At 44.8% G+C, this 15,920-nt stretch overlaps 1 protein-coding gene across 2 annotated transcripts in view; it reads right to left on the bottom strand.

The window, feature by feature from the left end:
- LAMA3 (laminin subunit alpha 3) overlaps positions 1–15,920 on the bottom strand; it is a 264,369-nt gene that overhangs the window by 15,317 nt on the left and 233,132 nt on the right. For both annotated transcript variants that reach the window (XM_059409366.1, XM_059409367.1), the window contains 7 exons: positions 15,436–15,569; positions 9,873–9,990; positions 9,357–9,497; positions 6,702–6,841; positions 5,611–5,742; positions 4,404–4,557; positions 750–919 (listed from right to left, as the gene is read on the bottom strand). In XM_059409366.1, coding sequence (XP_059265349.1) covers positions 750–919; positions 4,404–4,557; positions 5,611–5,742; positions 6,702–6,841; positions 9,357–9,497; positions 9,873–9,990; positions 15,436–15,569 — 989 coding nt within the window. The remainder of the gene's footprint in view (positions 1–749; positions 920–4,403; positions 4,558–5,610; positions 5,743–6,701; positions 6,842–9,356; positions 9,498–9,872; positions 9,991–15,435; positions 15,570–15,920) is intronic.

Here is a 15,920-nt window from a genome sequence, read left to right as displayed (position 1 = left end):
CAGCCCCTGCCCCCTCCACCTTTATTTCCCACAGGAACAGAACATCTCTTGCAACATCTAATCCCATCTTGACATCTGTATCCCAGAAGACCCACCTGGCAAGTGGCCTGAGGTCACACAGCCAGCGAGTGGCTGAGTGGGGACTGAAAGCTGGGTTTTAAACCCAGGCCATTTTGACCCCAGGAAACTCTGCTTCTGTACATAAATCATAAAGGAATTTTGGCACCTTGTTATTTATGTCTCCAAATCACATGAAAATGACAAGCCTTGTTTTCTTACTTTTTTTTCCCTGACAATAATTAACATCTCTGTTCACTCCCTCCTCCCCAGAAGAGATGCGACTTGTTAGCACAAGAAATCCAAAAGGGCTCTCTAAAAATGATCTATGTGGCGTTGAGTCTACTTACAAGAATTATTTCTCTCTGACTATAGAATGTCAAGAAGAAAGGTGATTTATCATAGAAATAAATAGCAGCTTTGAAAGGAAGTAACAGTCATATTTTTAGAATGCCATCAATTCTACACCAGAGCCCAGCGGACTGTTTCAGCCCTGAGCAGCACATGTCATGTGTGCCTTCCAGCTGTGGAGACAGAGCACACTCACGCAGTCACAGGCTGTGCCCTGCGCGGGCCAGCCCCCCTTTCCCCAAAAGTGGTGTTGCCACTTCATTTAGTGACAGGAACGTGGTGACCTACTGGCTGACCTGCTCTGGGGTACAAATGCGGGGTCGGGTTCTGAGTCAAAATACCTGTTTGTCACCAACTCCTGGGGAATCGTGAACAGCAAGTGGCTGGTGGGCCTGTCCCCAAACCTGAGGGCTCCATGACTGGCCTGGGCCCCAGGAGGTGGTAGGCAAGACTGGGCCTCTCGCCATATCTCCATTCTCCGTGGGGAGGCCACTGGTGTGTCCTGCAATGGCTGCAAGGCAGAAAAGCAAAAACTTAGGAGAGCTCAGTATCAAGGGGAAAGAGTAAAGAATACTTATCTTGCTAAGTGCCTCGCTCAGCTTTTACTCTGATCCTAGGAGATTTACTCAATAGAGATGAATTCATCCTTGGGGACGATGCATGTTCCTCCCATCCTCGACACAAGTCTGGCCTCTTTCCTGACAAGCGGTCGCCCCTGAGGCCAGTGGGTATCCAGAGCCCCTCCCCACCATGGAGCTGTGAGAAAATCATGGCATCCTTGAGAGAGCCAGCATTTGGCCAGCAGCATGAGCCTGCACAGCCCGTCAGAGGGACATGGAGCCGACGACCTGCTACCCATCTTGGAGCCAGCCATTCCCTTGGGTTTCTGCAGCAGGGCAGTGCAAAAACAGAGAGCAGGAACTAGAAGGGGTGAGTGTGAGAGAGAGAGAAGGGGCAGGGCATGGGGGTAGGAGCAGCCTGTCTTCACTTTATTCAGAATTGAACCATACACAGAAGCGCGTCCTGAGCTAGACAATGCGATGAGCTTTTGAACAGAACAAAGTTTTAATGCTCAAAAACAACTGTAATAAATATCAAGTAGGAGGAGGAAAAAATGTTAGAAACTGAGCCTCTCCAGCTGTTCCTCCCTTTGTCCTGGCTAGGGGGAGCCCAGATTTTGATCCTGTGCCCACAACTCCCCCAAGACCCAGGGCTCAGCTGGCCTCTCTGTTTGTTCAAGGCGGAGGGCATGGATTCCCCGTGCCAGGGACTGGTTGGTTGAGGGATGAACATGTGACCTCCCTCTTAGCCAGTGAGCTTGGAGGGGGAGTAAGGGGCGGGGCCTCTGAGAAATACTTCTTTACTAATAAAGCCCAGCGGATCCTTGGACGTGGTATTGGGCGCTGCTGGGGTGAGGATAGGAAGCCCTGAGCTACACAGGATGGAGCTGGGATGAGCTTAGCCGGGCCAGGCCTCAAGCCCTACTTGCTCCCTAACTGTCTATTACTTCATAGCTCCTCTTACTGTTTAAGCCATTTTACACTTGGAGCTAATAGCTAAAAGCTTCCCAACAAATTTAAATTCCTTCAAGATCAGGTTTTCCGTATTTACCCTGAAGATACAAATCTAGCGAAGGGAAGGGGCATGTGCACCCGAATGTTTATAGCAACAATGTCCATAATAGCCAAACTCTGGAAAGAACCTAGATGCCCATCAACAGATGAATGGATAAAGATGATGTGGTATATATATATATACAATGGAATACTATGCAGCCATCCTGCCTCTGGCTTTGGGCTTCTGCTCATACAGTGGCACCACTCACGTGTCTAAATCCAGCCCATTCTCCAGACCCAGCTGGTGTGTCACCTCCTGATCTCTGGGGCAGGAAAATCTCTGCCACCCCAGGTCTGGTGCATGTTTTGTGCCTTTCACTTAGGTTGTTACAGTGTATGATGACCACAGCTGATGCTCACCGGGTGCCAGACACTTTGCTACATGGTTTGTGTTTATTACCCCCCGTTTAACTCTCACAGCACCACTATGAGATATTACTTTATATATCCTCATTATGTTGCAGGAAATAGACCCACAGAGAGTTTGTATAATCACCCAAGGTCACACACTTAGTAAGTGATAAAGCCTGATGCAAACCCAGCAAGTCTGACCCCAAAGTCTAGTCCTTAACCACAAAGCTTTGTTGCTTGTTAGCTTTCGTTCTGTCAGTGCTTTCAGAGGCAGAATTAACGCCTTATTCCACCTAATCTGGGGGCTTGCACAGAACAGGGGCACAATTCGATACAGTGTGTTTGCTGGCAGCTCCCACACGGAGGGTTCCAGCCCCCGCCCCCGCCATCTGCTGAGGCCCCCTCAGAGATACCTGACAGGCCCAGCCAGCTTTCTCCCTGGAGATGTCCTGCGGGCTCCTGTCACTCAATATAAAACACACTCCCCTCAGTCTCTTCCTCCAAATACTTGTCCTTCTCCTATCTCCATGAACAGCACCTCCAACCATCCAATAAGCCAGACTAGATGCCTTGGATTGATATTAACTCCTGCCTCTCCCTTGCCACCCACATTCAATTATTATCCAGGTCCTGTACATTCTATCTTCTCAATAGCTTTGATCCATTTCCTTCTCTCCATCTCCACCATCTCTGGGTTAATTCAGTCTCTCCATAACCTTCAGCCTTCCAGTAAAAAGAGGGAACACATGATCTCATTCCTGAGAGCCATCCTAAAAATGTTCTTCTCCTAAGAGTAAAATGACTCCCCTCTACCAACTGTATTTCTTCTTAATAGTATAGAACATTTCGGACGATGTGCTGTCCGTTCAACTCTTCCAAGCCACTGTGCCACAGGGAAAACACTGGCAGGCGAGCGGCATGGGGCTGATGGGGTATGGTAAAAAGTGTGTTGAAGAGAAGCGTGTTCATGTTAAGAGGGCATGGGCTGGGGTAGGGGGGCTGTCTGGTTTTGAATTCCAACCCCGCCTTCTATCTGTGGGAACCTGGGCCAACTGCTTACCTTTCTACCCTGCAGCATTTTCTCCTGTTAACATGTGGCTAGTCACAGACTCCCTGGCTACTATTACTTTAGGATGGTGATACGGAAGTTTAGAAGCTTAGTAATACTATTTCCCACACAAGGTTACTTGCAGATTTAGTAAGAAAAGCCACTTAAAGGGCTTAGCGCGATGGCTGGCACAAAGGAGGTACTCAGCATTACCCATTAATCGTTTTAATTGTAACCTCCGGACGTGGGGAGGTCAGACTGTTGACCTCAGGCACAGCAAGGAATTCTTTAAGTCCTAACCCTGTGTCCAATTCATTATGATGCTTCTGCTCCTTCAAATCAGAAATTGTACTCCTTCCAGACTCTCTTAGCACTGTACATTAGAATCACCTGGAAGCTTTACAAGCTTTACAAGCTCCTGCCACTTGCGCCACCCCCCCCCCCCTCAAGAGCATCTGACCTGATTGAGGGGGGGGAGGCAAACTGAGCCTGAGCCTTAGGCTTTTAAAAGCCCCCCAGCTGTTTCTAATGGGCAGTCAAGGTCAAACCACACTGGTCTTGATAAGGCCTGGGGGCGTGCACGAGAGGCGGGGTGGAGGGCTGTCTGTGGGCAGGGAAGGGGTATGACTCCTGTATATATTGTAACCACTGGAGACACAACAGAAGTGTCAAAAGAGCAAGACATCCTCTGTAGGACTTGAGAAACTTCAGATTCAATTTGTTCTGTCAGCAAAACTTGCCCAATTTTCACCAAGGTACAAAGTAAAAGAGAGGAAACCTTTTTTTTTTTTTTTTTTACATTTTGGTATAATCCAACTATTATCGACCCATCAATCCCACTTCATGGGGGCCCCGACCACCAAGGGATCAGGCGATTTACACTCCCACCCCTTCCCCAACATCTCACATGAGGCAGGATTTGCTTCTGAGAATCCTTGGGGGGTGGGGGAAGAAGCAAAGCCAGTGTTGGGGATCCTTACCTGGTTGATATTGAAAGTGTGGGATTTGTTAAGCCTTGTAGAACCTCTAAGCAACAGGAGGAAAGGCGGTGGGTTTAAACTGCAGCCTCCCAGGGACACGTCTCTCTTGAAAGTTTTATTGGTCAAGTCCAGGACCGCAGGACTCTCTGATTGCCTGGAACGAGGGTGGAGAAGAAAACCACTGTCCAACTGTGAAATCTCAAGGAAGATACGCTGGCAGATAGAGCTTGCTTCAAAGCCACACCCTGGCAGATAGAGCTTGCTTCAAAGCCACACATTCTTACTGTTGGGCTTTAGGCAAACTTTCACTTCCTACCTGCACATTATATCTAGAGGAGACCCCGGGCTCAGAGAGGAGGCCAATGTGCTGTGAAACATTTCTGCAATCCCTAAAATTCCCAGCACCTTGCCTTGCTCATGGGAAGGCTTAAGAAATTTCATTGGCTTGCACGGTTAGGGCTGAGGCAAAGCCAGAGGATGATAGTGTGTTCTTTGAAACAGGTGTCATTTAGAAATGTGAAAATGAACTATGCACAGAGGAGAAAAGTCGGCACTGATGACCTAGGATGATGGTGAGCATCAGGAAACCTTAGAGGTGAGTTTGCAGACGGGTTGAGCTTGCTTCATTTGAGCAAGGGAGTCTCACAGATAAACCTGCTTGTCTCATGTCTGAGCCTTGATGGACAGTAGGAGCCCCCAAGAGCCCCCAAAGGTTGCCAAGGTTCCTGATCAGTCCTGGGCCTTCCTTTAAGAACAGCTGAACATTTGCCTGCAAGCACCAGGCTCCTCTCTCTATGAAAAGTCACGGTCTGGTTTCCGAGCAGTGCTGGCCCATGCAAGTCCTCAGCCTCCCCAAAACAGGGGAGCGCTGATGAAAGCAAACTGCACGACCTTGATTAAAATGGAGTAAAATTTCAGTATGGAAAATCTTCAGGGCCATACTCTGAAAGGTAACTTTCAGTAGACCTTTTCTAATGTTTTGTGCCAAAGCTGCTCCTACAAAGGGAGGCTGGGCCCCAGGCAGGAGTTTATGGGAGATGGTTTGTTTCTAATGTGTGTATCTTGTCTAAGAAGGTATTTGAAAGTTGATGCCATGAGAGCCTCATGCAGCACATGGTGAGAAACCCAACTTCATTACTAGAGCAAGGAGATGCCCTCCTGCTCGTCAGGTCATGCTCGTCAGCCACACACGGTAAAGGGCACGCACCTCCGGATGAAAACATTGCTGATACAACCCTCGAAGTGACTCCCGCCCAGATACAGGGGATACTGGGAACCTGACAAGTCTTGTAGCCTTTGGTTGCTTTTCAGAGTCTGGTCATCAATGAGAAGCCGGAGTCTGGAAGAGGAAGAAAGCAAAACAAGAGTGAGAATGGCAGGGAGGGAAAGTTTCTCACCCCAACGTCAACTTAGGGTCTTCAACTCAGACTCTGTATCTTTAACCTAAAATAACTTGTTCAATGAGGTTTATTTTTAAAGAGCACTGAAATTGTTTTTCATGTATTTCTTTTTTAAATTACATTTTTATTATTCTATACATAAAGTGCACATATCCTGTGTGCTCAGTGGAGTTTTTGCCATGTGACTACACCAGTGACACCAGCGCCCAGCCAAAGAAGCAGAAGCGACCAGCACTCAGGAACCCAGCCATGTGCTCCCTTTTCCCCGTCAGAGGGTATAACCCCCGAATCCTGAATTCTGATAAAAGAAATTAACTTCGTCTGTTTTTAAATTTTATATCAATGAAATCACAGGAGATGAATTCTTCTATGTGCAACCTCTTTGACTCAGCAGGATGCTGCCACGTTCACGCACATCATACAGTTGGAGGTCTTCTGTGCTCATTATTCAGTTTCATTCCCACCATCTGAATAGACCACAGTTCGTTGATCCAACCCCCTTTTGGCTGATGGATTTTTATCCATGCACTTTTTTTTTTTTAAAGATTTTATTTATTTATTTGACAGAGAGAAATCACAAGTAGATGGAGAGGCAGGCAGAGAGAGAGAGGGGGAAGCAGGCTCTCTGCTGAGCAGAGAGCTCGATGCGGGACTCGATCCCAGGACTCTGAGATCATGACCTGAGCCGAAGGCAGCGGCTTAACCCACTGAGCCACCCAGGCGCCCCATCCATGCACTTTTTAAATAAGGACATTGATAGAGAACCAGGAAGAAGGCTAAGACTTACTGGTAGTATAGTGTTAGCATCAAGACACATACTTCACAAAAAAGATACTAGAAAATTCCATCAAACTAAATAAAAGTCTTAGGAATCTGGCAAAAGTGCTGTCGCACTCACCCAGAGTGGTCACTTATCACAGATACGTAATGCAGTGAACCATCCGTGTATGTCTGTGGAGTTTTAAAAATTGGTCTGCTGCTATCCCTGGTGTTGAGTTCAATGTGACCTTCTTCCAGGGAGATTTGCAGGCTCCGCGTCTGAAACCATTGTAGAATATACCTGTCAATGTCATTAATTTCCACTGAAAGATTATGGTGATATCAATACTGAAGTTATGGTCAACACTATGGATAAGACAGTCAGGATGTTTTGACCCAAATGTTTTGACTTCACTATTTCAGTTTAAAGATTATTTTGGAATATTCTGACTCTGTGTTTATGAAAATAAAAGTCTTATGCAGATTATTTCAATACTGATGAATCTGTCAAAAGCCTCTTATGGACCTACGTCCATAAACTAATTTTTTTTAAAGATTTTATTTATTTGATAGAGAAAGAAAGCACAAGGAGGCAGAGCAGTAGACAGAGGAAGAGGGAGAAGCAGGCTCCCCACTGAGCAGGGAGTCCAATGCAGGGCTCCATCCTAGGACCCTGGGATCATGACCTGAGCTGAAGGCAAACACTCAACTGACTGAGCCACCCAGGCTCCCTCACCCTTTTTTTCTTTTTTCTTTTTCCAATTTAACTTCTCCATCAATGATACAAAACAGTTTTTTTGGTTTCGTTTTTGTTTTTGTTTTTTTTCCTGAAGTTATTTTCATTAGGATCAATTCTTTTCTGAATCAATTTTGAGATGAAGACTTGATTCATCCTTTTCTTAAAATATATGATTATAGCAATGATATCTTCTCTTTAGTTATTATGAATTTTTAATTTTCTGGTCATAATTTCTAGGAAGTTCAATTTTCTAATGTCAGACTCTACAGATTGAAATTTTGGCATGATGATTTGGTTCTGTCAACTCTTAATAAAAAAATATGTGTTGTTTTTGCAGTTGTCATTTTAATTTTGTTGATATTTTTTCTATCGAGTACAATTTTTCCAGTTTTCAACAAGATGTCATCATTCAGTGAGCTTTTAATCCCAAACAATTTTTATGGGGTCGCTGAATGGCTCAGTGGGTTAAATATCACAGATATGACTCTTGATTTCAGCTCATGTCACGATCTCAAGGTCCTGGGATCACACCCCACACTGGGCTTTGCACTCAGCAGTGAGCCTTCTTGGGGATTCTCTCTCTCTTTTTCTTCTTCTGCCCCTCTCCCTCTCTCAAATAAAGAAATCTTAAAAAAAAAATAGAACAATTTTACCGTGTGTGGTTGGCACCACTGTCAGTTTTATTTTTATTTTTTTCAGTTGGTAATTTTCATTATGAACTGGATAAATGCCAGTTTATATGTATGCCTTAGCTCACCCACTAGAAGTTGCAGGCAGTGTTGCTGGGTTATCTCTAGGATCCCTCCATTGTCGAGGAATGATCCCCTCTTTTGCTAAGTCAACTCTTCTGCCAGCCTTTGACCATTTTGTATATTGCGTACTCCGAGTCCCTACCCTTGGCAGGGGAAACAAGCACTAGACGTCAAAAGAGCTAGGTTGAAACACCCTACTTTGATAGGTGTCTTGCAGTCAAAGTGCTGGCACGTGCTTCCTCAGGGGGTAGTTTAAAAAAAAAAAAATCTCTAGCAGAATGGGGGGCTTGGAGGGTAGAGACAGAAAAAAATGAAACAAGTTGGGATCGGGAGGGAGACAAACCATAAGAGATTCTTCATCTCACAAAATAAACTGAGGGTTGCTGGTGGGGGAGAGGGTAGGGAGAGGGTGGTTGGGTTATGGACACGGGGGAGGGTATGTGCTATGGTAAGTGCTGGGAAGTATGTAAGCCTGATGATTCACAGACCTGTACCCCTGGGGCAAATAATACATTATATGTTAATAAAAATAATTAATTAAAAAAATCTCTAAAGGCTGATGAGCAAATATATATCAAGAGACATGAGGACTTCTAATATGACATCACCACAGAATCCGCTACCATTCTTCCTTCTGACAAATACTAATGTTTGTTGTGCAGACAATCCTAAAGAAATAAAGCCAAGAATGTCAATGTTCTACTTCTACGCTAAAATCTGCTTCATTCCACAAGGGGATTTCTAAACATTAGTTAACACTTACACCTACATAACGGCACAAGGGAAATCCTATGAAGCTGTAAGGGTACCATCTTGTCGCTCTGTTGTACATGAACAAAGAGCCAAGGACCCTATCTTCTCTCATTCCCCAGACGTAAATATTGACCAACCAGCTACTGCTGCAAGAAAGGAATCTGAAGAGCTATCTTCTGTGGAATCAAAAAGGAATAGTGGGGAGGCATTTGGATTTTTTTCTTCTATCAAAAACTTCAGGCTCCATTATTACTTTTAACAGTTATAATTCACCTTAACTCATGAAATAAACCCAGGAAGAATGAAAACGAGTCCATGAATACATACAAATTCAACTCTGTAAACTCGAATGTACTTTCTTGGCCTTATTTCTTTTAGGACTTGCCCCACAATGAGGAGTAACCTCCATGGTTGAAACAGGCAATGTCATTTACCGTGTGATGATGGATGAAATACCCAACTAGTTTACCTTCAAAATCTCTCTATCATTTTTGACATCAAACTTGATTCAGGTTTAAATCTTAGTCAGTATTCATACAATACTTCATACCTGTGCCTGGAGATTAAGTAACATGCCACTGGGTTGAAAGGTCTGAAACCCAAAGGAGGCCTGGAATTCGTTGGGCAAAGGGAGGTCCACATTGGTGAACCTCAACTGTCCACCCCTGGAGAATGAGGCAGATCGCACGAGCTGAAATGCAAATGTGGAATAAATTACTGGCATTGGAATGGTTTGATGGCTGACATTCAGGATCTTATCCTATATCACTTCACCCGACCTATCTAATGCGGTTTCCGTTGCCTTAGAAAGAAACACAGTTTGCTTTTCTGCATGAGTTTTGTGTGTGAAGTTGGTATTTCTTCTTTCCTACAAAGGTAATATGCAGACCAGAGGGGTTCTATGTCTTGCAAACATGGGGGACATAGAAATGAATCAGTTCACCATAATACTGTGTGCTACCACAAAAACTCAAAAGTTGGTCTGTAAATGAATACAGGGCTGTAAATGAGTACAAGACGGGCTGGCTGGGGAGCCGCGCTGCCCTGCAAGGTTTTGAATTCTTACCTTCCAGTCTTCCGAGCATTTTTTGGTGACTCCCACAGTGTCATTCAACCTAACAACACCAGTGGTTTTCTTCAGATTTTTCATGCAGCCTCGGAAAGCAGGTGTAGAAATGTTAAACCTGATTTGGGATACAAAAAAGAAAGAGATGTAGCAGACCAGGCTTGTCTGAGACCTGGAGCTGAAACTCTCCGCACCATCTGGTCCTTCTCTCCCACAAACGAGTATGTGTTTTGTGGGTACCTGTTCTCATGGGATTTCTATAACACTACTTATTTCGTGAAGCTGAGAAAATTGACTTCCTTTCTCCACGATCCCACATTCTCAGCTTTAAAAATGAAGGTAATAAGGTTGACGGAAGAATGGCCAGTGTCTTCAAAAAGTACAGAGACAGAAAAGGTAGATCTCTAGAATTGCTCTCTGCTCTCCTTCCAGAGTCGTGGTGATACAGGTGACTAGGAAGTGTATCAACAAATGAACAGACCACAAATATTAGATAAATACATATTAACAAACACATTATTTATAAGAGCTGAGAATGCCCTAGAAAAGGCTTTGCTTTTTTTCTGTCCACTTTTAAGTTAGTTACTGTTAACTCTGTAGAAACAAACGGTTGCATTTTGGCTCTAGTCAGTGATGAAAAAATGTGTCTTGGTATTTCATCCATGCCACTTTGGAACAATGGAAAGCACTGTGAGGATTAAACAAGTTAATACACAGGAATTCTTGGCACTGCGTGTGACTGTGACAGCTCAAGGGCTCTTTCCGGGAGCTCAGGGCTCTGCACCCACACTGCCTGGGTTCAAGCCCCATTCTGGTGACGTAACCTGTGACTAAACAGTCACAGTCCTCCTTCCTACAACGGGAATGTGTTCATCTGTCTCATGGGGTTGTCGTGAATTTAGATGGGAGTTAAGATGGTGCCTGGGACAGAGTGAGGACCCCATGTGGGGTGGTGGGGTAGGAACTCCCCACCTTATGAGGAGAGTCCTCATAGCGAGAGCGATTTCTTTCTACAGCAACTCTGCCTTTGTGACTACCTTGGCATTCTGCCCCCCACCCTTTTTTTTTTTTTTTTTTTTTTGACATTTCCCCTTTGATTTGACTTGGATCTGTCTGGAGCTGACTTCACATAAAACATTAACACAGATGAACTGAATGGAGTCCAGGCAAATATTTGTGTTTCTTAAACAAATGATGTACGGAGGAAAACACAAAGCTGCTTTTCTTATAAATCCCCAAGGTGGCTCACCTTTCTAAAAGGAAAAGTATCTGCATTCATTTTTATTCAAATCATTATAAATAGTTGAGCTACAGGTAATGTGCATTAAATTAAATTTCATTAGAAGGAAAAGGAAGAAATGAATCCTCATGGGCATGGCAGCTTGAGCATAATTATTTTATGAAGATGGCTTTTTGCCTCAGAAAAGAAGAAAAATTCCTATTAACTGCTGGAGCTCATCTATTTACACATATTTTAACATCCATTCTCTCTTGGGTTTCCATGGGGTTTGGACCCCTCGCCATCCCCTGAGGTCCTTCTTTCCGTATAGTCTGGGTCAAAGGTAGAAGAGAAGCAGAGGGGGGAGGAAAGGCAGCTGGAAGATCCTTATGGAGTCCTATTCTGTGTAAGGCACTGTTACTCTAGCCTCACCATGACCTTTCCAGGGAGGTATTTTCCTCTCCAACATTCACCGAGCTCTTACCACATGCTGGCACTGCCCTAACTCCTTGACTCGCTTTGAATCGTCACAGGACCCTGAGAGATGGGGAGCTACTCTGCCCATGTCCCCGAGGTTGCATGGGGAGTTGTGGGGAGACTTAGCAACTTGTCTAAGCTCATGTGGCAAGGAAATGGCAGCTCTGGGATCTGAGTGGTCAGTGTGTCCTACCAACGAGGGCGACTCAAGTCCCTGCGCTTCACACTTACACAGTCTGTGTCCCCATGGGGCTCAGAAGAGTTATGAGTCTTTCCCATGGGAGAACAGTTATCTCCAGCAGGGATGTTAAATGGAGATCTATTTCCACTCTTCTGGGGTGTTTTGGTTACTTTGGCTCATTGGAGGGCCTAGACTTCCACATTTGCTCCAGGAGGCAAGGGCTGAATATACTTGCTAGAGGGATGTGATTGTGTAGGGGTGCAGGCTGCTGTATTGGAAGGTTAGCACGCTGGTGGGTGGATGCACACTGGGGGCCAGGCCATTCACGAAGGTCTCCATGGTCCACGCCTGTGGTGGGCAGATTTCAGAGCCATAGGAGCCGAAGGTAATCCTGAACTGAGCAAATGTGCAACAGATCCGTGGCTGATTTTTACTTTTTTGAATTATTTTCATTTTAATGGTTTATTATTACACTGACACAATGTTGTAGCTCCTCCGGAAAGATTCCCCACTGGTTTGAGAGCCTCTGGAGTTATCGGGATGATTCTCTCGTCTCATGGAAAGCAGATAGGATTAATAGATTCTGACTTCTGACTGGAATCCTGAAAAAGTCATTCCCAGATCTAGGCCCCCATTCCTAGAAGATACACGATAGTGGAAGAGGAGAAAACAGAGCATCTACAACATCTCTCGGTGTTTTCGAGATCATGCTGGCTGGCTTTGCTCAGGAGTAGGCTTAAGGGCTACTGTCTGCGAGGGCCTTCTCCTCAGGCTGGGGTCAGAACACCCGCCTCCTTTGGAAGAATTGCTCACTTGCTCCTCAGAGCTTGGTTATGACTGATCAGTAGGACTCCTCTCTGCCTACTTGCCCCCTGCCTCCGTCAGAGGGAGTTTCATCAAAGATGTTGCCAGAGGGCTGCAGCAGGGCCAGAAACACCCAATACTGCTTAGCATTTTATTTGCAAGGGAGTAAAAGGCCAGTGAAATCTTTTGACTGGTTGCTACCTCCTACATTTTCCATGTTCTTATGATTTTAATAAAAAAAAAAAAATCAAGGTATAAGCTTGTCCAGAAAAAGGAGTAATCCCTTGTTTGGAAGACTCTAGGACAGATGACTAGGAAAATTCTGAATGGACATCTATCTGCATATGCATAACTAGACCCATGTACCTATTTCTTAAATGGATAGGGATGATAAGGGAAAGAGAAAGAAAGAAAGAGAAAGAAAGCCTGAGTGCTGACTTAACTCAAGGTCACATAGCTCTTCGGCAGCTGAGTCTAAACTAGAACGACTTCTTTTGGTTCTTACCGACTACCCTTTTCTAGGAAGCCCTAGCTGGCGGGCACCCCGCATGTCTATCGGGGGTCTTGTGCTAACACTGTGCAAATGCAAACCACCAGCCAGGGGCTTCCTTGTTGCCTCCGGGAATTCCTCAGCGGTCTGCGTGAGCCCACCTGCCCCAGAACCTTGACCAGCACCTGTACCTGAGCTGTAGTCACCCTTTCTCCAGCCTGGACTTCTCTGCAGAGGACCAAGCCTTTCATCCCACTCCTCTCCCGCATCTCCACCTGCAATCTCTCGGGCTCCAGGAACTCAGGCGGTCTCAGCCTGCGGGTACTATCCACTTGCCCAAGTGCTGGAGCAAAACCTGGGTGTTACCCTTAAGCACTTTCTATTTTCCTCCCCAAATCCAAGTAATCTCTCAATACTACCTAGCCTCTGTCCTAAACAGATTGAGAATCCTCTCCCTTTGTCACCTGCACTGCCATTTCCCTGGGGCTGCCTTCATCTCCTGCCTCTGTGCTCGTCTTCCAACCACTCTACTTGCCTCTGCCTTTTCCCTCTTGAATTGAATCTCTGTGCTGCACCAGTTGAATTTGATAATGTCCTTTCTCTGCTGGTGTCCACCGAGAGTCACCTTACTGTGATTTTCAAGATCCTCTGTGTTCTGGCCCCTGCTTTCTACACCAGCCCCGAGTGGCCTCCTCGGTGTCCTGAAGTTCCTTGGAAGGTCACACTTTCTCCAGCTCTTGGTGCTTCCCATATGTTGATTGTTCCTGCCTTTCAGGGCCAAGCCAGAGGCCACCTTCCCCATGCCCCCACTGGATTAAACTCCTTCCCGGGGCCCCATTGGGCCCTGAGCTTCCCTCCCGTGGCACCCACCACACTCTTTGGTCCCCCTCCTGCTATGCTCGAGGTTCTGGCCTGCTCACTGTTGCCTTCCCCACATCTGCCACGCTGCCTGATGTCACTCAACACTATGAGTATCTGTGTAATGAGTAAATAAACGGGAATCTGAGATGGGCACAGGAGTGCTGACTTCCTCAAGTCACATCACATCCAATGGAATAAAATCAAGATTATTGCTCATTTATCATAGCAATTCATGGTTGAACTGGTATGAGATCGACGATATTAAACATGGATACCACCTCTTTGGTTCTCAATTTCTTTATCTATCAAATTCAGAGGTTATGTTCCATGCAAGGTCCTTCCTAGTTCAAAAAATCTAAGGACTTCACTCCCAAATTCAAGCGCTGAGCTTTCTCACCTGCATTTTTGTCTCTGAGGGCAACCTCAAGAACTTTAAAACAATATTAGTTTGTCTTTACTAGAGATGGACAGATGCCCAAATATATAAGGATTCTTGAAGACAGACTACCTTTGTACAACACCTTGTAAATCACATCTAGTACTCCTTCCAACTGATTTATAAATTAGAAGAAGGGTTAACTAGCCTCAGATCTCATATAAGAATGATCACAATCAAATAAGGTGAAAAGGCTCTTCACTCAGTCACGAGTCTGTACTAACCCTCCCAGAAAATCTTCTTCCCACACATTAACATAAGCTGTTTAAAAGCCTTTTTGGAGGGGTGCCTGGGTGGGCTCAGTGGGTTAAAGCCTTTGCCTTCAGCTCAGGGCATGATCCCAGAGTCCTGGGATCAAGCCCCGCATTGGGCTCTCTGCTCAGTGGGAAGCCTGCCTCCCCATCTCTCTCTGCCTGCCTCTCTGCCTACTTGTGATCTCTGTCAAATAAATAAATAAAATCTTAAAAAAAAAAAAAAAACCCTTTTTGGAGGATACAAACAAATTTAAATGTAAAAGTTATTTTAAAGTGCATTCTCGAAGTAGTATTGTTTTTTTTCTCATTCAGCTTCACTTCCTTTCCAATTAACTTAATTCATCCGTGTATTCATTATCCAGGAAGCAGTTATGCACCTGTTCTGTTGATAACACATAAGGGGCAGGTCATACAGACATGCCTTAGATTTTAGAGACACTTCCTGAAGGCAGCAACCCCAACTTTCAGTGCCTAGTGCTGCTTTTCAGGCCATGGAACTGCCGCACTCTCCTATGCTACCGTTAGGGACCCCAGGGCCACAGCCTCTGTTCTTAATGGCAGCATTGTCAAAACCAACCATATCCCCTATGGTTTCTCTCTCCCTGAGAATTACACTTAGGGGTGACCCATGGCTCCTTCACTCTCCTTCAGTGGCCAGTCCCGTAATCCGGTGTTTATAATCTGTTTGACTCTGTTGGTTAACATTGTGAATACTGAAAAGTTAAATTTTTTGTATTTGTTTCTTGCTAGACTTTAAAAAGGCAAACTAATTAGTAGCAATCATAACCATAACCACTCAGAGAGTGCATCTTTTTTTTTTTTTAAAGAAACATCATCTTACCTTTCCCTGATTGAAATTGGAATTCCTCCCAGATAATATGTGCTGAAATCAAATATGTCACCGTGAATTAGGCTTCCAACCAAATCCACATTTATCCTCATAAGTTTTTGGGTTTTTCCAATTATGATCTGTATCTAAAATGAATGAGAGATGAGTCAGTAAGCAATGGGGAATTAAGGAATCCTATTCAACATGGGTCAGGGGTATTATGTTTTTATTTCCTTCAGATTGATTATACACGTGATAGGAAGACTTTGAGCAGCAGCATTTATGGATAAAAATATAACAGTGAAACATTTCAATAGAAATGTTTGAAATTAATCATGTCTTATATATCCCATATACATATTTCATGCCCAGGTACTCAGATTTTGAAAGGAGGTGTCCCTCCTCTTTTAATAAGTTAGTCTGGGAATAGAAAAATGTTCTGGGTGCTGACTTAATTTTAAAGGACTGAGGACATTTAATAATTCACGTGAAAAGAA

The sequence above is a fragment of the Mustela nigripes genome, chromosome 8 (assembly GCF_022355385.1).
Source record: "Mustela nigripes isolate SB6536 chromosome 8, MUSNIG.SB6536, whole genome shotgun sequence".
Lineage (NCBI taxonomy): Eukaryota > Metazoa > Chordata > Mammalia > Carnivora > Mustelidae > Mustela > Mustela nigripes.
This window is presented reverse-complemented; position numbering and strand designations above follow the sequence as displayed.